The sequence below is a fragment of the Oncorhynchus mykiss genome, chromosome 4, assembly GCF_013265735.2.
Source record: "Oncorhynchus mykiss isolate Arlee chromosome 4, USDA_OmykA_1.1, whole genome shotgun sequence".
NCBI classification, from domain to species: Eukaryota; Metazoa; Chordata; class Actinopteri; order Salmoniformes; family Salmonidae; genus Oncorhynchus; species Oncorhynchus mykiss.
The window spans coordinates 43253892-43279553 of record NC_048568.1 but is presented as its reverse complement, the minus strand read 5'-3'; the positions used below and the strand labels follow the sequence as shown (position 1 = coordinate 43279553).

The 25662-nt window shown below is 46.0% G+C and overlaps 1 protein-coding gene across 2 annotated transcripts; it reads right to left on the bottom strand.

Annotated features, from left to right (window-relative positions):
* Positions 1-1238: 1238 nt before the first annotated feature.
* Positions 1239-25662, bottom strand: sh3bgrl2 (SH3 domain binding glutamate-rich protein like 2). 2 transcript variants are annotated; one of them, XM_036976397.1, is made up of 4 exons: positions 25361-25662; positions 8888-9073; positions 6167-6247; positions 1239-1942 (listed from the first exon to the last, which is right to left on the bottom strand). In XM_036976397.1, exons 1-4 carry the CDS (start codon positions 25403-25405, stop codon positions 1928-1930), a joined length of 327 nt encoding a protein of 108 aa, XP_036832292.1. In that variant the 5' UTR covers positions 25406-25662; the 3' UTR covers positions 1239-1927. The 2 variants fall into 2 exon arrangements, with proteins under 2 accessions (XP_036832292.1, XP_036832293.1); XM_036976398.1 differs by lacking the exon at positions 6167-6247.

Sequence of the window (25662 nt, the reverse complement as noted above, 5' to 3'; positions counted from 1 at the left end):
ATGTGTAAACAATACACAATGAGTCACCCATCCATGATCATTTAATAAAAGAGGGGGAAGAGGGGAGAGGGAATGAGGAGAGGGGGAATGAGGAGAGAGGGAGAGGGAATGAGGAGAGAGGGAGAGGGAATGAGGAGAGGGAATGAGGAGCGAGGGAATGAGGAGAGAGGGAATGAGGAGAGAGGGAGAGGGAATGAGGAGAGGGAGAGGGAATGAGGAGAGAGGGAATGAGGAGAGAGGGAGAGGGAATGAGGAGCGAGGGAATGAGGAGAGAGGGAATGAGGAGAGAGGGAATGAGGAGAGAGGGAGAGGGAATGAGGAGAGGGAGAGGGAATGAGGAGAGAGGGAATGAGGAGAGAGGGAGAGGGAATGAGGAGAGGGGGAATGAGGAGAGGGGGAATGAGGAGAGAGGGAGAGGGAATGAGGAGAGGGGGAATGAGGAGAGGGGGAATGAGGAGAGAGGGAAGAGGGAATGAGAAGAGGGGGAAAGAGAAGAGGGGAGAGAGACTAGGGGAAGAGGGAATGAGGAGAGGGGGAAAGAGAAGAGGGGAGAGAGACTAGGGGAAGAGGGAATGAGGAGAGGGGGAAGAGGGGAGAGAAAGGGGGAAGAGACAGGAAAGAGACAGGGAAGAGGGGAAAGAGGGAAACAGAAGAGGGGAGAGAAAGAGAGAGGGGGAAGAGAGGAGAGAGGAAGGAGTAATTAAAAACACACCCGTTCCCAGTTGGTCTCCTCTTCCATTACTTAACACAGCCTTCATTGGTCTCATTACAATCCCACCAGCCGGTCCTTCGTATGTCAAGACATCTGGTTTCACAGCGATTCAGAATGGGACTTGAATGAGTCTATATGGACTGTTGGACACTGCAGGCGACTGTCGACTGCCTGATCTACAAATCACCTTCCACCATGAATAAGCATTCATTATAGAATTATTATTTGTAGATCAGTCAGTCACAATTTACCCATGATGCATTACGGTTTTGGTTCTCTCGAACATGGCCTATGGCAGGATCGGTGAAAACAACCGCTGGGTTTTAATTGGCTGATCTCTCAGTCCATATCCACCTACCATAACCCTTAAAACCTCCCCCTACATTGTGGAAGCCGATATGTGATCAGCACAAGTGATTTAAACTGAGGAAGTGAGTTCTGGAAGAACTATTTCTAAAAAGTGTATTTGACAGATAAAACTTAATATGCCCGAACTCAGAATCAAAATTAAATTTCACAAAAATAATATGGTCAATGTTGATAGAACGTTTATTTTAGATTTGCGAATTTTTTTAATCGAAAATGTTCAAAGTCGCATCCAAATACAGCTGTAGTGGACTCCATTTCACGCCTCGATTTTTAACCACAAGTCCAACTTCAGTGTTTCCAGTTACGACCTCAGGTCAGCTTTAACTGTCTGACTGCGTACAGAACCTGGCTACTCTGACAGGAGAGCTACATGCTGCTATTGGTGGAAGAGCTGCAACAGAAGTGGCCTGAACAACGGACCAAAGAATACATAGAAGTAAAAGAAAACTAGTAATTATTTACCGCAAACACAAACAGGAACCACTGACTAGATCGTCATGATTACCAGCAGTTGTACAAAATTTAAATACATTTTTTTTTTTTTTTTTTTTTTTTTTTTAAATCAGGAAATCATTGTACATTGTTTTTGGGGTGAAGCCCCGCCTCCCATGGTCTGAAGCTCCTTCTATTGGTCTGAAGCTCCTCCCCTCCTCCTGTGTCAGGTTAGATGGCTGTAGGTGGGGGAGGAGGGTGAGGTGTTTTTTCAGGGTGGGTGGGGGGGGGGTCAGAGAGGTCAGAGTGTTTGGCAACACGGTGGCGTCATTATGGTGAGATCTCCGGGAGAGGTGAAGTGATGTAATACAGGAAGTGATGTGCTCTGCGACCTCCGACTCCCCACGCTACTGCCTACGACTCGGAATCCTGAGGAGATATGAGGTAGAAAAAGGGTCAACCAATCACTCAAAACAATAAATTAATCAAACAAGCAACCATCTGATTGTGTTCATAACATTTACAGAAATGTAAATCAACACATTACATTATCAGACCATACTGCATCAATACATTATCAGAACATACTGCATCAACACAATACATTATCAGAACATTACTGCATCAACACAATATCAGAACATACTGCATCAACACAATACATTATCAGACCATACTGCATCAACACAATACATTATCAGACCATACTGCATCAATACATTATCAGAACATTACTGCATCAACACAATATCAGAACATACTGCATCAACACAATACATTATCAGACCATACTGCATCAACACATTATCAGAACATACTGCATCAATACATTATCAGAACATTACTGCATCAATACAATATCAGAACATACTGCATCAATACAATACATTATCAGACCATACTGCATCAACACAATACATTATCAGACCATACTGCATCAACACAATATCAGAACATACTGCATCAACACAATACATTATCAGACCATACTGCATCAATACAATATCAGAACATACTGCATCAACACAATACATTATCAGACCATACTGCATCAATACATTATCAGAACATTACTGCATCAACACAATATCAGAACATACTGCATCAACACAATACATTATCAGACCATACTGCATCAATACAATATCAGAACATACTGCATCAATACAATACATTATCAGACCATACTGCATCAACACAATACATTATCAGACCATACTGCATCAACACAATACATTATCAGACCATACTGCATCAATACATTATCAGAACATACTGCATCAATACAATACAATATTGTTTTCACTATATATTTTACCTCTTGGGGATGTTATTCGAAAACATCATGTTAACTTTCACTGCTATGCGGATGACACACAGCTGTACATTTCAATTAAACATGGTGAAGCCCCAAAATTGCCCTTGCTAGAAGAATGTGTTTCAGACATAAGGAAGTGGATGGCTGCAAACTTTCTACTTTTAAACTCGGACAAAACAGAGATGCTTGTTCTAGGTCCCAAGAAACAAAGAGATCTTCTGTTGAATCTGACAATTAATCTTAATGGTTGTACAGTCGTCTCAAATAAAACTGTGAAGGACCTCGGCGTTACTCTGGACCCTGATCTCTCTTTTGAAGAACATATCAAGACCATTTCAAGGACAGCTTTTTTCCATCTACGTAACATTGCAAAAATCAGAAACTTTCTGTCCAAAAATGATGCAGAAAAATTAATCCATGCTTTTGTCACTTCCAGGTTAGACTACTGCAATGCTCTACTTTCCGGCTACCCGGATAAAGCACTAAATAAACTTCAGTTAGTGCTAAATACGGCTGCTAGAATCCTGACTAGAACCAAAAAATTTGATCATATTACTCCAGTGCTAGCCTCTCTACACTGGCTTCCTGTCAAAGCAAGGGCTGATTTCAAGGTTTTACTGCTAACCTACAAAGAATTACATGGGCTTGCTCCTACCTATCTCTCTGATTTGGTCCTGCCGTACATACCTACACGTACGCTACGGTCACAAGACGCAGGCCTCCTAATTGTCCCTAGAATTTTTAAGCAAACAGCTGGAGGCAGGGCTTTCTCCTATAGAGCTCCATTTTTATGGAACGGTCTGCCTACCCATGTCAGAGACGCAAACTCGGTCTCAACCTTTAAGTCTCTACTGAAGACTCATCTCTTCAGTGGGTCATATGATTGAGTGTAGTCTGGCCCAGGAGTGGGAGGGTGAACGGAAAGGCTCTGGAGCAACGAACCGCCCTTGCTGTCTCTGCCTGGTCGGTTCCCCTCTTTCCACTGGGATTCTCTGCCTCTAACCCTATTACAGGGGCTGAGTCACTGGCTTTACTGGGGCTCTCTCATGCCGTCCCTGGAGGGGGTGCGTCACCTGAGTGGGTTGAGTCACTGATGTGGTCATCCTGTCTGGGTTGCCCCCCCCCCCCCCTTGGGTTGTGCCGTGGCGGAGGTCTTTGTGGGCTATACTCGGCCTTGTCTCAGGATGGTAAGTTGGTGGTTGAAGATATCCCTCTAGTGGTGTGGGGGCTGTGCTTTGGCAAAGTGGGTGGGGTTATATCCTTCCTGTTTGGCCCTGTCTGGGGGTGTCCTCGGAGTGGGCCACAGTGTCTCCTGACCCCTCCTGTCTCAGCCTCCAGTATTTATGCTGCAGTAGTTTATGTGTCGGGGGGCTAGGGTCAGTTTGTTATATCTGGAGTACTTCTCCTGTCCTATTCGGTGTCCTGTGTGAATCTAAGTGTGCGTTCTCTAATTCTCTCCTTCTCTCTCTCCTCTCTCGGAGGACCTGAGCCCTAGGACCATGCCCCAGGACTACCTGACATGATGACTCCTTGCTGTCCCCAGTCCACCTGGCTGTGCTGCTGCTCCAGTTTCAACTGACCTGAGCCCTAGGACCATGCCCCAGGAATACCTGACATGATGACTCCTTGCTGTCCCCAGTCCACCTGACTGTGCTGCTGCTCCAGTTTCAACTATTCTGCCTTATTATTATTCGACCATGCTGGTCATCTATGAACATTTGAACATCTTAACCATGTTTTGTTATAATCTCCACCCGGCACAGCCAGAAGAGGACTGGCCACCCCACATAGCCTGGTTCCTCTCTAGGTTTCTTCCTAGGTTTTGGCCTTTCTAGGGAGTTTTTCCTAGCCACCGTGCTTCTACACCTGCATTGCTTGCTGTTTGGGGTTTTAGGCTGGGTTTCTGTACAGCACTTTGAGATATCAGCTGATGTACGAAGGGCTATATAAATAAATTTGATTTTGATTTGATATCAGAACATACTGCATCAATACAATACATTATCAGAACATACTGCATCAATACAATACTTTCAGACCATACTGCATTAACACAATACATTACCACAGCATGCTGAATCAATACAATACATTGTCAGAACATACTGCATTAACACAATACATTACCACAGCATGCTGAATCAATACAATACATTGTCAGAACATACTGCATTAACACAATACATTACCACAGCATGCTGAATCCAAGCTGAAAGGTTCATAAGGGACCCTGTTAATTCAGGAGTCTCCTGAGAGAGAGAGATCACCATGTTCTGTTTGTCAGCAACATCAACCTTATTAAAAGTCCTCATCAACAAACAAACCAGGAGGCGTCCCAAATTACAGCCTATTCCCTAACGAGTGCACTACATTAGAACAGGGCTCATAGGGCCGTAAAGGGGGCCACACGGTGCAGGTAAAAAGTAGTGCACTGTATAGGGAATAGAGTGTCATTTGGGACGAATCACTCATTAAAGTCCACTGGTCTATGTTGATCACATCCCAGCCAATTAGTGGAGTTCTCCAAATCAGCCGCCAGACTGGAGACAGACCAGGCATGTGATTGGAGGAAAATCTAATGATCCTGGTTACTGATAAATCTGTGGAAAAGGAGACAATGATATCGTCCCAATTTGCACCCTATTCCCTATATTGTGCACTACGGTAGACCAGAGCCTATAGAGCCCAGGTAGTGCACTACATTGGACCAGAGCCTATAGAGCCCAGGTAGTGCACTACGTTAGACCAGAGCCTATAGAGCCCAGGTAGTGCACTACATTGGACCAGAGCCTATAGAGCCCAGGTAGTGCACTACGTTAGACCAGAGCCTGTAGAGACCAGGTAGTGCACTACGTTAGACCAGAGCCTATAGAGCCCAGGTAGTGCACTACATTAGACCAGAGCCTATAGAGCCCAGGTAGTGCACTACATTGGACCAGAGCCTATAAAGTGCCATTTGGGACATGTGGTCAGACCATGTGATGTCTGCTGGACGAGTGACTCAGACTGTGTTCCTTCTCAGGGTAATTTATCAAGACAGTAACATCCTGTATATTCTCAGGAATCAGACACGAGTCGTCTAGAAGACAGTAACATATTCAGCCACTCTAGGAGAACAATGGAAGTGTGCTCCTCCAGCCCTGTAGCTGCGAGGCCCCCCCCAGCCCTGTAGCTGCCGAGGGCCCATCCAGCCCTGTAGCTGCCCGGAGGGGGCCCCCCCAGCCCTGTAGCTGCCGAGGGCTCCCCCCACCACCGTAGCTGTACAACTAGTGGAGCCTTAGTCTTCAGACCTTTCCCTTGCAAACAGTGTGTGTGTGTGTGTGTGTGTGTCATACCTTTACTGAGGGCGGTGAGCTGAGACCTAGGAATGTAAACACAGTGTTGTTCTCCTTGGACTGGAAGAAGTCCTCATAGTCCTGATGGAATGAACACACACACACACGTCCGTTTTCATTTTGCCATGAAAAATAAATATTGCGATACTTTTACCCCTTACCCTAACCCCAAAAATAGCCTTTCTCCTTGTGGAAAAATTAGATATTTTCTTTGTTTTACTATCCTTGTGAGGTCTTCTATTCACCACAAGGATAGTACACACGCACGCACACACACACCACACACACGATGCGCGGGTTGAGTCATAATTTGCCGTTATATCTGCGCGTTGGACGGGGTTTAGCGTCAATAAATATTATGTGGCTAAAGGGCGGATTGAATAAAAGACAAGCAATACCTTAAGAAAAAAATCCATAAATGAATCATTCTTGTGCAATTTATATATCTATAGGCTACATTGAGGTTTTCTTTCATTATTTGAGGCTCTGGTATTAGTGTATAAGCCTAAGCTTTAGGGCTGAACTGTACATACGCCGAATACCCTACACAGCCAATCGACAAATAATGCTTTTGGGAACAGGCAAAAACCCGTTTACGTCAATCCACGGAGGCAAAAAGGGCACTGTTGAAGTTTAATTCAATAAGACAAAAGCTCTCGAAATGTAGAGTTGAAAATAAAAGGGAGTGAGGGCCAGAAAAGTTGTGTTTGGAAAATATTGGACTGAAGTTTTAAAATAGGATGTGACAGCAGTGCTGACTACGTTAGACAGTCACAAGACAGGACTTCAAATGAGGTCCGTGGCACGTCAAGGGAACTGTAGCCTACTGTTCAGGTTAAATGGAAACGGAAATCTGGACACTGACTGTAGGTATTTAACCTCTCAAATATCATTAACTCCTGCAGAATTAAGATTTTCTTGCAGTTAAATGATACACAAAATTTGGACTTGGAAACAGGAGCGATTTATTTATTTATACGTCTTGAGAGAATGAATGCTCAATTAGGTACCATCTGTAGAGGTGACGTCTTTATGATAAAAGCTTCATAGAAACGGCTATTATTTCAACCACGTAAAATATCAAAGCCGAACTGAAATATTATCATTAACATGTTGGGTCGTTTCTATTTCCTCGCGTTGTTGTATTTTCTCTCCCCGGTCCCTACAACGTCTTCCGCTCCGCAAAATACAGAAAACTTGACGAATGTCAACTAGATTGAAGCGTTCGTTCATTCTATCGATTTATGACATTCATTCTGGTTAACAAGGGTCGATTTAGTCTTCTAATGCAACATATAACGAGAGAAGAGAAGCTGCATGCATCTAATTATAGACAAGTTGACTAACAAAATATTGGAAATTAGAACCAGAAACATATCTAAAATCAGGTAACAAGAAATTCCTGCAGCCCCTGTAAATTTTTTGTTGTTGTTGTTGCAGTCTTTGACTGAAGCCTATTGCGCATTTTCTATATTTGCGGGCCTCCGGTTTTCACATATAGTCAGGCGGTTGCGGTTATTAGCAATTGCGGGCGGGTGAGGAAATAGCTGACACACACACACACACACACACACACTTTTTGTTGTTGTTGAGATCTCCATTTGAAAACAGCTTGTCTTACTCGGGTCCGACACGTAAAAAAAAAAAAATATATATACACATTGCAGACAAAAGACTTTGCAATTTACATACATTTAATAACATTAACATTCACTTGCGCTATGTCAGATGGAAGTTCCATGCGCATGTCTGTGTGTAATACTGTAGGGTTCCTTGCTCGTACACACATTCCCTGTGGGCTCTGGCCAAAGGTAGTGCACTATGAAGGGAATAGGGTGCAATTTGGGATGCCACCCTTGATAATCTGCCCCATGGAGCAACAGGATTACGCCGCAGGGGTTACCCAGCAATATGCCTGACTCAGCACAGGGCACAGGACGGCTGACGTTAGCACCGCTAGCTAGCTCGCTCGCTCATTCATCACTAAGCACAGGCCACAGGACGGCTGACGTTAGCACCGCTAGCTAGCTCGCTCGCTCATTCATCACTAAGCACAGGCCACAGGACGGCTGACGTTAGCACCGCTAGCTAGCTCGCTCGCTCGCTCATTCATCACTAAGCACAGGCCACAGGACGGCTGACGTTAGCATCGCTAGCTAGCTCGCTCGCTCACTCGCTCATTCATCACTAAACACAGGGCACAGGACGGCTGACGTTAGCACCGCTAGCTAGCTCGCTCATTCATCACTAAGCACAGGCCACAGGACGGCTGACGTTAGCATCGCTAGCTAGCTCGCTCGCTCATTCATCACTAAACACAGGGCACAGGACGGCTGACGTTAGCACCGCTAGCTAGCTCGCTCATTCATCACTAAGCACAGGCCACAGGACGGCTGACGTTAGCATCGCTAGCTAGCTCGCTCGCTCATTCATCACTAGGCACAGGACGGCTGACGTTAGCTAGCTCGTTCACCAACTGACCATTCAGGCTACATGCTAACATTTGAACAACTAACACAGGCTATATGCTAAAATGTGGCTTCGTTTGGGTTCAGGACCAGTTCTTGTGTTTTGGCAGGGAATTGGACAGAAATCCATCCATTCATCTTACCCCACAGTAGCGGTCTCCGTTGAAGATCTGTGGGTGCAGCGAGTTGCCCTTGTCTGGGTGTTTCTCCTGGGTTAGGGTTAATGAGGATCACTACGGTATCTATCTCTTACCCCACAGTAGCAGTCTCCATTGAAGATCTGTGGGGGAAGCGGGTTGCCCTTGTCTGGGTGTTTCTCCGGGGGGATGTGTTGGTACATCCACAGCCTTCTCTCCTCTACATTGGTGATGTCCACCTCCTGGAAGGAGATCCGGTTGGACTCCAGGAACCCCACCACAGCTTGCTGACGCTTCTTCACCTGTAGTGGAGAGAGAAAGAGACTTCCAATCATCAGGATACAGGATTCTGGAAGGAAGTGACACGATATACAAGAGAACCATACTGAAGAAGGTCTGTCACCTGCCCCCCCCCCCCCCCCGTGTCACCTGCCCCTCCCCTGTGTCACCGTGTCACCTGCCCCCCTCCCCCTCCCCCCGTGTCACCTGCCCCCCCCCCCATGTCACCTGCCTCTCCCTCCCCCCCGTGTCACCTCCCCCCCTTCCCCCAGTGTCACCTGCCCCCCTCCCCCCCAGTGTCACCTGCCCCCCCTCCCCCCCAGTGTCACCTGCCCCCCCCCCCCCATGTCACCTGCCTCCCCCTCCCCCAGTGTCACCTGCCCCCCTTCCCCCAGTGTCACCTGCCCCCCTCCCCCCCAGTGTCACCTGCCCCCCCTCCCCCCCAGTGTCACCTGCCCCCCCCCTCCCCCCCAGTGTCACCTGCCCCCCCCCTCCCCCCCAGTGTCACCTGCCCCCCCCCTCCCCCCCAGTGTCACCTGCCCCCCCCTCCCCCCAGTGTCACCTGCCCACTGCCTGCTGAAAAAAGCAAAACAGTAGAGAGAGAGAGCGGTGCTGAGACTCCCTTATGGACAGACTAAACAAACACACAGTGTATTGTATTGATCATGGTGTCCATCTCTGATGGTAATGGATGTAACTAAGGACCATGTTCTCCATTTCGTACATTACCGTTGACTAAAGCCCTATTGGTACATAACACCTTCTTCAGAACGTTGTTGCTGTGGCTTTACTCAAATTAGCCTCAATCAAATTGTACTCGTTTGCTAGATTACAATCTGTTTAGTTTGTAGCTTGTTGGTAGAACACACTGGGTCAAATCCAATGTATAAATCAAGCCCTTCTTACATCAGCTGATATCTCAAAGTGCTGTACAGAAACCCTGCCTAAAAACGCCCAAACAGCAAGCAATGCAGGTGTAGAAGCACGTTGGCTAGGAAAAACTCCCTAGAAAAGGCCACACACTATGGGTCCAAGCCAGGCCAGCTACTACGGGGTGGTCAGCTGAGCTTGATTCTGTCCCTACAGAAGTAATGAGAGGATAGTCTATGACAGTTTAAAACCGTGACTGTGACGAGTAGGAAAAACATCCCAGTGAGAACACAAACTCCCACCCTTCTCTGTAGGTTATTGAAACACACTCTCTCTCTCTGCTGACGGTGCTGCCTTCCTGTGTCTCAGTCTGCTGAGTGCTCCAGCTGGACCCAGTCACCGAGAGCGAGAACAAACAACATTTTATGGAACACAAAGCCTTCACTATCTCATCCTGGAATATCCAAGCCCTGAGGTCATCTGCCTTTGGCCTAAAGAGCAGGAACCTGGACTTCATCAAAGAAATCAGAAATACAGACATTGTCATCCTACAAGAAACCTGGTATAGAGGAGATGGACCCACTGGTTGCCCTCTAGGTTACAGAGAGCTGGTAGTCCCATCCACCAAACTACCAGGTGTGAAGCAGGGTAGGGACTTAGGCGGAAGACCCAATTGCGACCAAGCTTTAACTTCCTGACTAATGTCTTTAGATGTTGCTTCAACATATCCACATTTTCCTCCTCATGATGCCATCTATTTTGTGAAGTGCACCAGTCCCTCCTGCAGCAAAGCACCCCCACAACATGATGTTCCCACCCCCGTGCTTCACGTTTGGGATGGTGTTCTTCAGCTTGCAAGCATCTCCAAAAAGTACAATCTTTGTCCCCATGTGCAGTTGCAAACCGTAGTCTGGCTTTTTAATGGCGGTTTTGGAGCAGTGGCTTCTTCCTTGCTGAGCGGCCTTTCAGGTTATGTCGATATAGGACTCGTTTTACTGTGGATATTGATACTTTTGTATCCGTTTCCTCCAGCATCTTCACAAGGTCCTTTGCTGTTGTTCTGGGATTGATTTGCACTGGGGCAGCAGGGTAGCCTAGTGGTTAGAGCGTTGGACTAGTAACCGAAAGGTTCAAATCCCCGAGCTGACAAGGTACAAATCTGTCGTACTGCCCCTGAACAGGCAGTTAACCCACTGTTCCTAGGCCGTCATTGAATATAAGAATTTCTTCTTAACTGACTTGCCTAGTTAAATAAAAGGTAAAAAATTTCACACCAAAGTACGTTCATCTCTAGGAGACAGAACACGTCTCCTTCCTGAGTGGTGTGACGGCTGTGTGGTCCCATGTTGTTTATACTTGCGTACTATTGTTTGTACAGATGAATGTGGTACCTTCAGGCATATGGAAATTGCTCCCAAGGACGAACCAGACTTGTGGAGGTCTACAATAATTTAATACAATTTTTCTGAGGTTTTGGCTGATTTCTTTTCTTTTGATGTCAAGCAAAGAGGACCTGAGTTTGAAGGCTAATTTCAAGGCCCATCAGAATCTTCTAAAGCCATGACATAATTTTATGGAATTTTCCAAGCTGTTTAAAGGCACAGTCAACTTAGTGTATGTAAACCTCTGTCCCACTGGAATTGTGATACAGTGAATTATAAGTTAATAATGTGTCTGTAAACAATTGTTGGAAAAATGACTTGTGTCATGCACAAAGCAGATGTCCTAAACAACTTACCAAAACTATAGTTTGTTAACAAGAAATTTGTGGAGTGGTTGAAAAATGTGTTTTAATGACTCCAACCTAAGTGTATGTAAATGTCCGACTTCAACTGTACATACCCCCACTAGAATCCCCATACGTTAATGAAGACAGCTTCTCCATCCTGGCCCAGGGACATGTACTAGTCTGTGGCGACCTAAATGCCAAAACTGGACAAGAACGTGACACCCTCAGCACACAGGTGCAGGTGACAGCATTCCCTCCCAAATAGGGGGACAAACATCTGGGACTCCTATGGTAGGTACACCTATAGTTCATCTCTTGGCAGTAGTACTGTAGACTACTTTATCACTGACCTCAACCCTGAGTCTCTCAGAGTGTTCACAGTCAGCCCACTGACACCCCTATCAGACCACAGCAAAATCACAGTCTACTTAAACAGAGCAATACTCAATCATGAGGTATCAAAGCCAAAGGAACTGAATAACATTACGAAATGCTATAGATGGAAGGAATAAAGTTTGGAAACCTACCAAAAAAACAATTAGGCAAACACAAATTCAATCCCTTTTAGACAATTTCCTGGGTAACGTTAAACTGTAATAGTGAAGGTGTAAACTTGGCAGTAGAAAATCTTAACTGTATATTTGACCTCAGCTTCCCAATCAAATCTAAACATTTCAAACAGAAAACCTGAAGAAAATGAACAACAATGATAAATGGTTTGATGAAGAAAGCAAACACATAAGAAATAAACTGAGAAACCTGTCCAACCAAAAACCTAGAGACCCGGAAAACCTGAGTCTACGCCTTCACTATGGTGAATCACTAAAACAATACAGAAATACACTACGGAAAAAGAAGGAACAGCATGTCAGAAATCAGCTCAATGTAATTGAAGAATCCATAGACTCTAAACACTTCTGGGAAAATTGGAAAACACTAAACAAACATGAAGTTATCTATCCAAAAACAGAGATGTATGGGTAAACCACTTCTCCAATCTTTTTGGCTCTATAACAAAGAATAAAGAGCAAAAACATATACATGATCAAATACAGATCTTAGAATCAACTATTAAAGACTACCAGAACCCAAATTATATGTGATCATATAAAATCTTAGAATCAACTATTAAAAGACGACCTGGATTCTCCAATTACATTGACTGAACTACAAGACAAAATACAAACCCTCCAACCCAAAAAGGCCTGTGGTGTTGATGGTATCCTTAATGAAATGATCTAATATACAGACAACAAATTCCTATTGGCTATACTAAAACTCTTTAACATCATCCTTAGCTCTGGCATCTTCCCCGATATTTGGAACCAAGGACTGATCACCCCAATCCACAAAAGTGGAGACAAATTTGACCTCAATAACTACTGTGGGGATATGCATCAACAGCAACCTTGGGAAAATCCTCTGCATTAATCAGTAACAGCAGTCTAGTTCATTTCCTCAATGTACTGAGCAAATGTCAAATTGCCTTTTTTAAAAAAACCAAATTACCATACGACAGACCACATATTTCACCCTGAAACGAACCAAAACAAAGTCTTCTCATGCTTTGTTAAGTTCAACAAATATTTTGACTCAATTTGGCATGAGGGTCTGCTATACAAACTGATGGAAAGTGGTGTTGGGGGAAAAACATACAACATTATAAAATCCATGTACACAAACAACAAGTGTGAGAAAAATATAATTACTTTACATATTGGAAAGAGTTAACAAAAACCCCCAGCAAATTAGAATGTTATTTGGCCCTACACAGAGAGTACACAGTGGCACTGTGGCACCTGACCACTGTGACTGACCCAAACTTAAGGAAAGCTTTGACTATGTACAGATTCAGTGAGCATAGCCCTGATATTGAGAAAGGCCGCCATAGATCCACAAAGAATTCAAAAACAAATCCAATTTTGATAAACTCCCATATCTACTGGGTGAAATACCACAGTGTGCCATCACAGCAGCAAGATTTGTGACCCGTTGCCACGAGAAAAGGGCAACCAGTGAAGAACAAACACCATTGTAAATACAACCCATATTTATGCTTATTTATTTCCCCTTTTGTACTTTAACTATTTTCATGTCGTTACAACTCTGTATTTGAAAATGTCTTTATTATTTTGGAACTTCTGTGAGTCTAATGTTTCATGTAAAATGTTTATTATCTACCTCACTTGCTTTGGCAATGTTAACATTTTTTTCCCATGCCAATAAAGCCCTTTGAATTAAAATTGAATTGAGAGGGGAGGAGAAACGGGGGGGTGTGGTCTCGGGGGGGTGTGGTCTCAGAGCCTTGTAGCTATGTCACAATGGGACACCGGACAATCGCGTCCTCTGTCTGTGGACTATGATTTACGCTTAACTGTCAAATCTCTCTCCTCATGGCAGGCATGAACCATGGTCTAGTTTCTTACAATCTCATCTCTGCTGGAGGCCTATTGTGTATAGATACCATGGCCGTGTGTGTGTGTGTGTAAGCCTGTGCCTGTGTGTGTAAGCCTGTGCCTGTGTGTGTGTGCGTGTGTGTCTGTGTGTGTGTGCGCGTGTGTGTCTGTGTGTGTGCGCGTGTCTGTGTGTGCGCGCGTGTGTGTGTGTGTGTCTGTGTGTGTTTAGGGATGGTGAGGGCACAATGAAACCATTGTTTTGACGCAAAGACAAATGAGGTCAGGGCAATGTAAAGGAGATTAATGTAGTAGTACTGAACAATCATTGATAGGCAGACAGACAGGCAGGCAGGCAGACAGGCAGACAGGCAGGCAGGCAGACAGGACACGGTGACATAGTGTATTACTGTGTAGTTGTACTGTGCTGTAGTTCAGAGATTAACAGAGGTTAAGACAGAGGACTAATCCTTTTCTCATCACACCACGTCACCACACAACCAGTGTGTTTGTGAAAGAGAGAGAGAATGAGTACGTGAGAGAGAGAGAATGAGTACGTGAGAGAGAGAGAGAGAATGAGTACGTGAGAGAGAGAGAGAGAGAGAGAATGAGTACGTGAGAGAGAGAGAGAGAGAGAGAATGAGTATGTGAGAGAGAGAGAGAGAATGAGTACGTGAGAGAGAGAGAGAGAGAGAGAGAGAGAGAGAGAGAGAGAGAATGAGTACGTGAGAGAGAGAGAGAGAGAGAGAGAGAATGAGTACGTGAGATAGAGAGAGAGAGAATGAGTGCGTGAGAGAGAGAGAGAGAATGAGTACGTGAGAGAGAGAGAATGAGTACGTGAGATAGAGAGAGAGAGAATGAGTACGAGAGAGAGAGAGAGAGAGAGAGAGAATGAGTACGTGAGAGAGAGAATGAGTACGTGAGAGAGAGAGAATGAGTACGTGGGAGAGAAAAATACAGAGGTAATATGTGGGCGGTCACATCTTTGGTTGTAAAAGAGGATGTGGGATCTTGACTGTTTACAGTAACATAGTGCCTCTAAAACAACATTACTAAAGTCTCTACATATGTTGTGTGGAATCACAACGAGGTGCCATCTTCCCAACTCAGAGATGAGGGTTGTTTCATCCTTCCATCTAAAAGGATGAAGTGTGGTTGTCACCTCGTCCGTTCCGGGCGGATGATTACCACTCCACTAATCTGATCTAATCTGGAGCTGCTCATTTCAGGGTTTGACATTCACTCTGTTCAGCTAGCCCTCTGTTTCCCTCCTACTTGCTTTCTCCATTTCTGTATCTTTCCCTTACTACTAATCTCTCTCTTGCCCTCTCAACCCCTCTCTCTTGCCCTCTCAACCCCTCTGCTTCCCTCTCGCTGCCCTCTCTCTTGCCCTCTCTCTTGCCCTCTCTCTTTCCCTGTCACTGTACTGAAACAGATGAGGGCTGCATGTCACCTTCCATTCTTCCTCGTCAAACGGTCATTTTATAATTCTATTTAATGGCTCCCAGAGTGCATTAAAACTCAACAGAGATGACACCAAGGGTAGTCAAGCGCGTGTGTGTGTGTGTGTGTGAGAGTGTGAGTGTGTGAGTGTGTGAGTGTGTGAGTGAGTGTGTGAGTGTCTCACCGGGTTAAAAATAACTTCTGTAAACACTACAGCAGCAATTGTGTTTTGTTTTCCAGAGATACCGCTAAAACTAAAATGCGTTAATAATTTATCCCGTTACCTAAGACTAGAGGCATTTCTTAAGAGAGGCTTTAATAAATAGTATCCTCTGAAGGGCCTGCCTCTCTCTTCTCATGTGAAACCCGAAGAGCGACAGGCCATGTTCTTTCGGAAATGGGAGGTTAGAGGTTAGAGAGATGGGACAGTCAGTCCAAACTGCATGTCCAACCCCTCTCCTTCCCTCTCTCTTGCCCTCTCCTTCCCTCTCTCTTGCCCTCTCCTTCCCTCTCTCATGTCCAACAGGGGGTAAAAATTGTTGGAGGGAAGCAGAATTTCCTTTAAGGAGAATACATCAATACAGTATTCTTCTAATTAGTATCATTTAGATCAATCCATTTCCTCAGGGCACACTAGAGTACACAACTAGAGTACACACAACCAGAGTACATAACCAGAGTATACACACAACCAGAGTATACACAGCCAGAGTACACAACCAGAGTACACACAGCCAGAGTACATAACCAGAGTACACACACAACCAGAGTACACACAACCAGAGTACACACAACCAGAGTACACACAACAAGAGTACACACAACCAGAGTACACACACAACCAGAGTACACACAACCAGAGTACATAACCGGAGTATACACAGCCAGAGTACACACAGCCAGAGTACACACAGCCAGAGTACACACAGCCAGAGTACACACAGCCAGAGTACACACAACCAGAGTACACACAGCCAGAGTACACACAGCCAGAGTACACATAACCAGAGTACACACACAACCAGAGTACACACACAACCAGAGTACACACACAACCAGAGTACACACACAACCAGAGTACACACACAACCAGAGTACACACACAACCAGAGTACACACACAACCAGAGTACACACACAACCAGAGTACACACACAACCAGAGTACACACACAACCAGAGTACACACAGCCAGAGTACACACAACCAGAGTACACACAACCAGAGTACACACAACCAGAGTACACACATAACCAGAGTACACACATAACCAGAGTACACACATAACCAGAGTACACACATAACCAGAGTACACACATAACCAGAGTACACACATAACCAGAGTACACACAACCAGAGTACACACACAACCAGAGTACACACACAGCCAGAGTACACACACAGCCAGAGTACACACACAGCCAGAGTACACACACAGCCAGAGTACACACAGCCAGAGTACACACAGCCAGAGTACACACAGCCAGAGTACACACAGCCAGAGTACACACAGCCAGAGTACACACAGCCAGAGTACACACAGCCAGAGTACACACAACCAGAGTACACACAACCAGAGTACACACAACCAGAGTACACACAACCAGAGTACACACAACCCTGTGGTTAAATGACTGATCATGGGGAGATAAGACTTTACTTATATTAAAAGACTTAAGGTTTGAAATTCAGCGGCGCATGTGAAGATTGAAAACAACCACTGAAACAAGTCTGAACCTCTCAGACGTGGTCTCAACCTCTCAGACCAGGGCGGCGGGGCCGTCTGAACCTCTCAGACCAGGGCGGCAGGGCCGTCTGAACCTCTCAGACCAGGGCGGCGGGGCCGTCTGAACCTCTCAGACCAGGGCGGCGGGGCCGTCTGAACCTCTCAGACCAGGGCGGCAGGGCCGTCTGAACCTCTCAGACCAGGGCGGCAGGGCCGTCTCAACCTCTCGGACCAGGGCAGCAGGGCCGTCTGAACCTCTCAGACCAGGGCGGCGGGGCCGTCTGAACCTCTCAGACCAGGGCGGCGGGGCCGTCTGAACCTCTCAGACCAGGGCGGCGGGGCCGTCTGAACCTCTCAGACCAGGGCAGCAGGGCCGTCTGAACCTCTCAGACCAGGGCGACGGGGCCGTCTGAACCTCTCAGACCAGGGCTTCGGGGCCGTCTGAACCTCTCAGACCAGGGCTTCGGGGCCGTCTGAACCTCTCAGACCAGGGCGGCGGGGCCGTCTGAACCTCTCAGACCAGGGCGGCGGGGCCGTCTGAACCTCTCAGACCAGGGCGGCGGGGCCGTCTGAACTAGACCTCGACCGATTAAAGTCGGCACATCTGATTGGGCGATCGTGGGCGATTAATTAGGGCCGATTTAAAGTTTTCATAACAATCGGCATTTTCGGATGCTGATTACATTGCACTCCACGAGGAGGCTGTGGGGCAGGCTGACCACCTGTTACTCCACGAGGAGGCTGCTGACCACCTGTTACTCCACGAGGAGGCTGCTGACCACCTGTTACTCCACGAGGAGGCTGTGAGGCAGGCTGACCACCTGTTACTCCACGAGGAGGCTGCTGACCACCTGTTACTCCACGAGGAGACTGCTGACCACCTGTTACTCCACGAGGAGGCTGCTGACCACCTGTTACTCCACGAGGAGGCTGAGTGGCAGGCTTACCACCTGTTACTCCACGAGGAGACTGAGTGGCAGGCTGACCACCTGTTACTTCACGAGGAGGCTGCGTGGCAGGCTGACCACCTGTTACTCCACGAGGAGGCTGTGTGGCAGGCTGACCACCTGTTACTCCACGAGGAGGCTGTGTGGCAGGCTGACTACCTGTTACTTCACGAGGAGGCTGCGTGGCAGGCTGACCACCTGTTACTCCACGAGGAGGCTGCGTGGCAGGCTGACCACCTGTTACTCCACGAGGAGGCTGCTGACCACCTGTTACTCCACGAGGAGGCTGCTGACCACCTGTTACTCCACGAGGAGGCTGAGTGGCAGGCTGACCACCTGTTACTCCACGAGGAGACTGAGTGGCAGGCTGACCACCTGTTACTCCACGAGGAGACTGAGTGGCAGGCTGACCACCTGTTACGCGAGTGCAGCAAGGAGCCAGGTAAGTTACTAGATAGTTTTTTTATAAGATAAGTTTAATGTTATCAAACTATACATGGTTGATGATATTACTAGTTCAACTAGCTTGTCCTGCGTTGCAAATAATCAATGCGGTGCCTGTTAATTTATCATCGAATCACAGCCTACTTTGCCAAACGGGTGATGACTTAACAAAAGAGCATTCGCGAAAAAAAGCACAATCGTTGCACCATTGTACAACCACGAACATCAATGCTTTTCTTAAAATCAATACACAAGCATTTATTTTTAAACCTGAATTTATTTGAACTAAATATGCATGTTAGCAGGCAATATTTACTAGGGTGAATTGTGTCACTTCTCTTGCGTTCATTGCACGCAGAGTCAGGGTATATATGCAGCAGTTTGGGCCGCCTGGCTCATTGCGAACTAATTTGCCAGAATTTTACACAATTATGACATAACATTGAAGGTTGTGCAATGTAACAGGAATATTTAGACTTAGCGATGCCTCCCGTTAGATAAAATACAGAACGGTTCTGTATTACACTGAAAGAATAAATGTTTTGTTTTCAAAATTATATATAGTTTCCGGATTTAACCATATTAGTGACCTAAGGCTCGTATTTCTGTGTGTTTATTATATTATAATTAAGTCTAAGATTTGATAGAGCAGTCTGACTGAGCGGTATTAGGCAGCAGCAGGCTCGTAAGCATTCATTCAAACAGCACTTTCCTGCGTTTGCCAGCAGCTCTTTGCAATGCTTCAAGCATTGAGCTGTTTATGTCTTCAAGCCTATCAAATCCCGGGATTAGGCTGGCAATACTAAAGGTCCTATAAGAACATCCAATAGTCAAAGGTATATGAAATACAAATGGTATAGAGAGAAATAGTCCTATTATAACTACAACCCTAAAACTTCTTACCTGGGAATATTGAAGACTCGTGTTAAAAGGAACCACCAGCTTTCATATGTTCTCATGTTCTGAGCAAGGAACTGAAACGTTAGCTTTCTTACATGGCACATATTGCACTTTTACTTTCTTCTCCAACACTTTGTTTTTGCATTATTTAAACAGGTTTCATTATTTATTTGAGACTAAATAGATTTTATTTAGGTATTATATTAAGTTAAAATAAAAAAAAAAGTGTTAATTCAGTATTGCTGTAATTATCACATATACATATTCACACAAAACATAAATCGGTATCGGCGTGGAAAAATCACAATCATAATCGGTCGACCTTAAGTTTGAACAGCACATACCAAGGGTGCAGGGCCATCTGCAGTACATTACAGGACCACATCTCAAATGGCACCCTATACCCTACACAGTGCACTACTTTTGTCCAGGGCCCATAGGGAGAATTGGTGTCATTTGGGACACATCTCAGTTGAGGAGGACATCCTGGTTTAGAGAAAAGGGAGCACTGTTAGAAGAGGCAAACATGGACTTTGGTCAACCTTGGTCAGATAAACACACACCTAGAGTGGGAGAGTTGTACAGGGTGCTTCCCAAATGGCACCCTATTCCCTATGAAGTGCACTACTTTTGACCAGGGCCCTATGGCACCCTATTATAGTACTACACTACTTTTGACCAGAGCCGCCCTAATGGGAGCCATGTAGGCCCTAGTCAAAAGTAGTGCACTACATAGGGAGTAGGGTATTGCTTGGGATGTTGCTTTACCTTGTGTTGTTGGGCAGCAGTTTTAATAGAGGATAAAACTCTGTAGGCTTTATTGAGATTGATGCACTTCCATGTGATATTGCAGCCTAGGTCCATGTAGGTTGACGCAACAAAACAACAACAACAACAACAACAAGCTGTACATGATGTAAGCTTACTTTCCACTGTCTGTCTTTTAAATAAATAAATTAATATGGTTGTTGTTGTCCCCCCCCCCCCCCCCACACACTTCATAGGGAATAGGGTACCATTTGTGATACAGACAAGGTGTTATGCCTGGCTCTGCTGTGCGTACAGGTACCTGCTGAAAGAAGAGGGCCTTTAGAATTTTATTTGACCTTTATTTAAACTAGGGCAAGTCAGTTAAGAACAAATTCTTATTTTCAATGACGGCCTAGGGAACAGTGGGTTAACCTGCCTTGTTCAGGGGAACAGTGGGTTAACTGCCTTGTTCAGGGGAACAGTGGGTTAACTGCCTTGTTCAGGGGAACAGTGGGTTAACAGCCTTGTTCAGGGGAACAGTGGGTTAACAGCCTTGTTCAGGGGAACAGTGGGTTAACAGCCTTGTTCAGGGGAACAGTGGGTTAACTGCCTTGTTCAGGGGAACAGTGGGTTAACTGCCTTGTTCAGGGGAACAGTGGGTTAACTGCCTTGTTCAGGGGAACAGTGGGTTAACTGCCTTGCTCAGGGGAACAGTGGGTTAACTACCTTGTTCAGGGGAACAGTGGGTTAACTGCCTCGTTCAGGGGAACAGTGGGTTAACTGCCTTGTTCAGGGGAACAGTGGGTTAACTGCCTTGTTCAGGGGAACAGTGGGTTAACTGCCTTGTTCAGGGGGCAGAGGGACAGATTTTTTTTTACCTTGTCAGCTCGGGGGATTCGATCTTGCAACCTTCCGGTTACTAATCCAGGAATAATGACGTAAAAGATGTCCAACATGCAGGTTGAACCTCTGAGACCGGCATCTAGTGTAGAGTTATTAAAACTGCCCCCTAAAACATGCAGGTTGAACCTCTGAGACCGGCATCTAGTGTAGAGTCATTAAAACTCCCCTCTAAAACATGCAGGTTGGACCTCAGACCTGCATCTAGTGTAGAGTCATTAAAACTCCCCCCTAAAACATGCAGGTTGAACCTCTGAGACCGGCATCTAGTGTAGAGTCATTAAAACTCCCCCCTAAAACATGCAGGTTGGACCTCAGACCGGCATCTAGTGTAGTCATTAAAACTCCCCCCTAAAACATGCAGGTTGGACCTCTCAGACCGGCATCTAGTGTAGAGTCATTAAAACTGCCCCCTAAAACATGCAGGTTGAACCTCTGAGACCGGCATCTAGTGTAGAGTCATTAAAACTGCCCCCTAAAACATGCAGGTTGAACCTCAGACCGGCATCTAGTGTAGAGTCATTAAAACTGCCCCCTAAAACATGCAGGTTGAACCTCTGAGACCGGCATCTAGTGTGGAGTCATTAAAACTCCCCCCTAAAACATGCAGGTTGAACCTCTGAGACCGGCATCTAGTGTAGAGTCATTAAAACTCCCCCCTAAAACATGCAGGTTGAACCTCTGAGACCGGCATCTAGTGTAGAGTCATTAAAACTGCCCCCTAAAACATGCAGGTTGAACCTCTGACCGGCATCTAGTGTAGAGTCATTAAAACTGCCCCCTAAAACATGCAGGTTGAACCTCTGACCGGCATCTAGTGTAGAGTCATTAAAACTCCCCCCTAAAACATGCAGGTTGAACCTCTGACCGGCATCTAGTGTAGAGTCATTAAAACTCCCCCCTAAAACATGCAGGTTGAACCTCTGACCGGCATCTAGTGTAGAGTCATTAAAACTGCCCCCTAAAACATGCAGGTTGAACCTCAGACCTGCATCTAGTGTAGAGTCATTAAAACTCCCCCCTAAAACATGCAGGTTGAACCTCAGACCTGCATCTAGTGTAGAGTCATTAAAACTCCCCCCTAAAACATGCAGGTTGAACCTCTGACCGGCATCTAGTGTAGAGTCATTAAAACTGCCCCCTAAAACATGCAGGTTGAACCTCAGACCTGCATCTAGTGTAGAGTCATTAAAACTCCCCCCTAAAACATGCAGGTTGAACCTCAGACCTGCATCTAGTGTAGAGTCATTAAAACTCCCCCCTAAAACATGCAGGTTGAACCTCTGAGACCGGCATCTAGTGTAGAGTTATTAAAACTCCCCCCTAAAACATGCAGGTTGAACCTCTGACCGGCATCTAGTGTAGAGTTATTAAAACTCCCCCCTAAAACATGCAGGTTGAACCTCTGAGACCGGCATCTAGTGTAGAGTCATTAAAACTCCCCCCTAAAACATGCAGGTTGAACCTCTGACCGGCATCTAGTGTAGAGTTATTAAAACTCCCCCCTAAAACATGCAGGTTGAACCTCTGAGACCGGCATCTAGTGTAGAGTCATTAAAACTGCCCCCTAAAACATGCAGGTTGGACCTCAGACCTGCATCTAGTGTAGAGTCATTAAAACTCCCCCCTAAAACATGCAGGTTGAACCTCTGAGACCGGCATCTAGTGTAGAGTCATTAAAACTGCCCCCTAAAACATGCAGGTTGAACCTCTGACCGGCATCTAGTGTAGAGTCATTAAAACTGCCCCCTAAAACATGCAGGTTGAACCTCTGACCGGCATCTAGTGTAGAGTCATTAAAACTGCCCCCTAAAACATGCAGGTTGAACCTCTGACCGGCATCTAGTGTAGAGTCATTAAAACTGCCCCCTAAAACATGCAGGTTGGACCTCAGACCGGCATCTAGTGTAGAGTCATTAAAACTGCCCCCTAAAACATGCAGGTTGGACCTCAGACCGGCATCTAGTGTAGAGTCATTAAAACTGCCCCCTAAAACATGCAGGTTGGACCTCAGACCGGCATCTAGTGTAGAGTCATTAAAACTGCCCCCTAAAACATGCAGGTTGGACCTCAGACCGGCATCTAGTGTAGAGTCATTAAAACTCCCCCCTAAAACATGCAGGTTGAACCTCAGACCGGCATCTAGTGTAGAGTCATTAAAACTGCCCCCTAAAACATGCAGGTTGGACCTCAGACCGGCATCTAGTGTAGAGTCATTAAAACTGCCCCCTAAAACATGCAGGTTGGACCTCAGACCGGCATCTAGTGTGGAGTCATTAAAACTGCCCCCTAAAACATGCAGGTTGGACCTCAGACCGGCATCTAGTGTAGAGTCATTAAAACTGCCCCCTAAAACATGCAGGTTGAACCTCAGACCTGCATCTAGTGTGGAGTCATTAAAACTGCCCCCTAAAACATGCAGGTTGAACCTCAGACCTGCATCTAGTGTGGAGTCATTAAAACTGCCCCCTAAAACATGCAGGTTGAACCTCTGAGACCGGCATCTAGTGTGGAGTCATTAAAACTCCCCCCTAAAACATGCAGGTTGAACCTCTGAGACCGGCATCTAGTGTGGAGTCATTAAAACTGCCCCCTAAAACATGCAGGTTGAACCTCTGAGACCGGCATCTAGTGTGGAGTCATTAAAACTGCCCCCTAAAACATGCAGGTTGAACCTCTGAGACCGGCATCTAGTGTGGAGTCATTAAAACTGCCCCCTAAAACATGCAGGTTGAACCTCTCAGACCGGCATCTAGTGTAGAGTCATTAAAACTGCCCCCTAAAACATGCAGGTTGGACCTCAGACCGGCATCTAGTGTAGAGTCATTAAAACTGCCCCCTAAAACATGCAGGTTGAACCTCAGACCGGCATCTAGTGTAGAGTCATTAAAACTCCCCCCTAAAACATGCAGGTTGAACCTCAGACCGGCATCTAGTGTAGAGTCATTAAAACTGCCCCCTAAAACATGCAGGTTGGACCTCAGACCGGCATCTAGTGTAGAGTCATTAAAACTGCCCCCTAAAACATGCAGGTTGAACCTCTGAGACCGGCATCTAGTGTAGAGTCATTAAAACTGCCCCCTAAAACATGCAGGTTGAACCTCAGACCTGCATCTAGTGTAGAGTCATTAAAACTGCCCCCTAAAACATGCAGGTTGAACCTCAGACCTGCATCTAGTGTAGAGTCATTAAAACTCCCCCCTAAAACATGCAGGTTGAACCTCTGAGACCGGCATCTAGTGTGGAGTCATTAAAACTCCCCCCTAAAACATGCAGGTTGAACCTCAGACCGGCATCTAGTGTAGAGTCATTAAAACTCCCCCCTAAAACATGCAGGTTGAACCTCTGACCGGCATCTAGTGTAGAGTCATTAAAACTCCCCCCTAAAACATGCAGGTTGAACCTCTGAGACCGGCATCTAGTGTAGAGTCATTAAAACTCCCCCCTAAAACATGCAGGTTGGACCTCAGACCGGCATCTAGTGTAGTCATTAAAACTGCCCCCTAAAACATGCAGGTTGAACCTCTGAGACCGGCATCTAGTGTAGTCATTAAAACTCCCCCTAAAACATGCAGGTTGAACCTCTGAGACCTGCATCTAGTGTAGAGTCATTAAAACTAACCTCTTAATGACTCTACACTAGAGGCAGGTCTCAAACTCCCCCCTAAAACATGCAGGTTGAACCTCTGAGACCTGCATCTAGTGTAGAGTCATTAAAACTAACCTCTTAATGACTCTACACTAGATGCAGGTCTCAAACTCCCCCCTAAAACATGGAGGTTAAGGTGTAGAGGGCTAATGGGTTGGAATTCAGAATAAAAACACTGAATGAACTTAAACAGACACACACACACCAAAAAACAAAAACAAAAACAAACAAAAAATCACACGTCTATGTCTATAGTCATGTTTTAAAAATCAAAGTAGACTAGACACGTTTGGACTTAAGGCAATAGCAGGCTGCGTTCCAGATTCTTACTTCCTCACTAGCATATAGGAGACCAGTCAGAGAACTTACATAAGCCCCCCCCCCCCCCCCCCCCCCCCTTCCCCCGACGTCAACAACAATATCAAAAGGCATGATGGACACATTCCCTCCTCACGGCACTGTCTGCATCTGTACAATTGATGCAACTCACACAGAAGAAAATACATCCTACAGATTTTATTACGGATAGGCTACATACTATCAGCGCACGAACTCACTCACCGCCACAGATCCCGAGGAGGAGGCGATGTAAACCTTGATCACCATAGTATTACTGGTGCTGTGCGTCGCACAGGCGAGCGACACTAGACTAGAACTCGAGCGGTTTATATTCCGTTTCACTTGAGGCGTTTATCCCAGTAGTAGGATCCTAATGTAAGCGCCTCTCCTCGCAGTTCAAGCCGTGTTTAGATTAATGCCAGTGTTCTTAGGTAGGCTGCGCGCCTCCCGGTATTTATAGGCTACAGTCAGTGCCACGATAACATCGCGGTCTGCCGTGGACCGCGCTCCCCCATCCGGCCCCC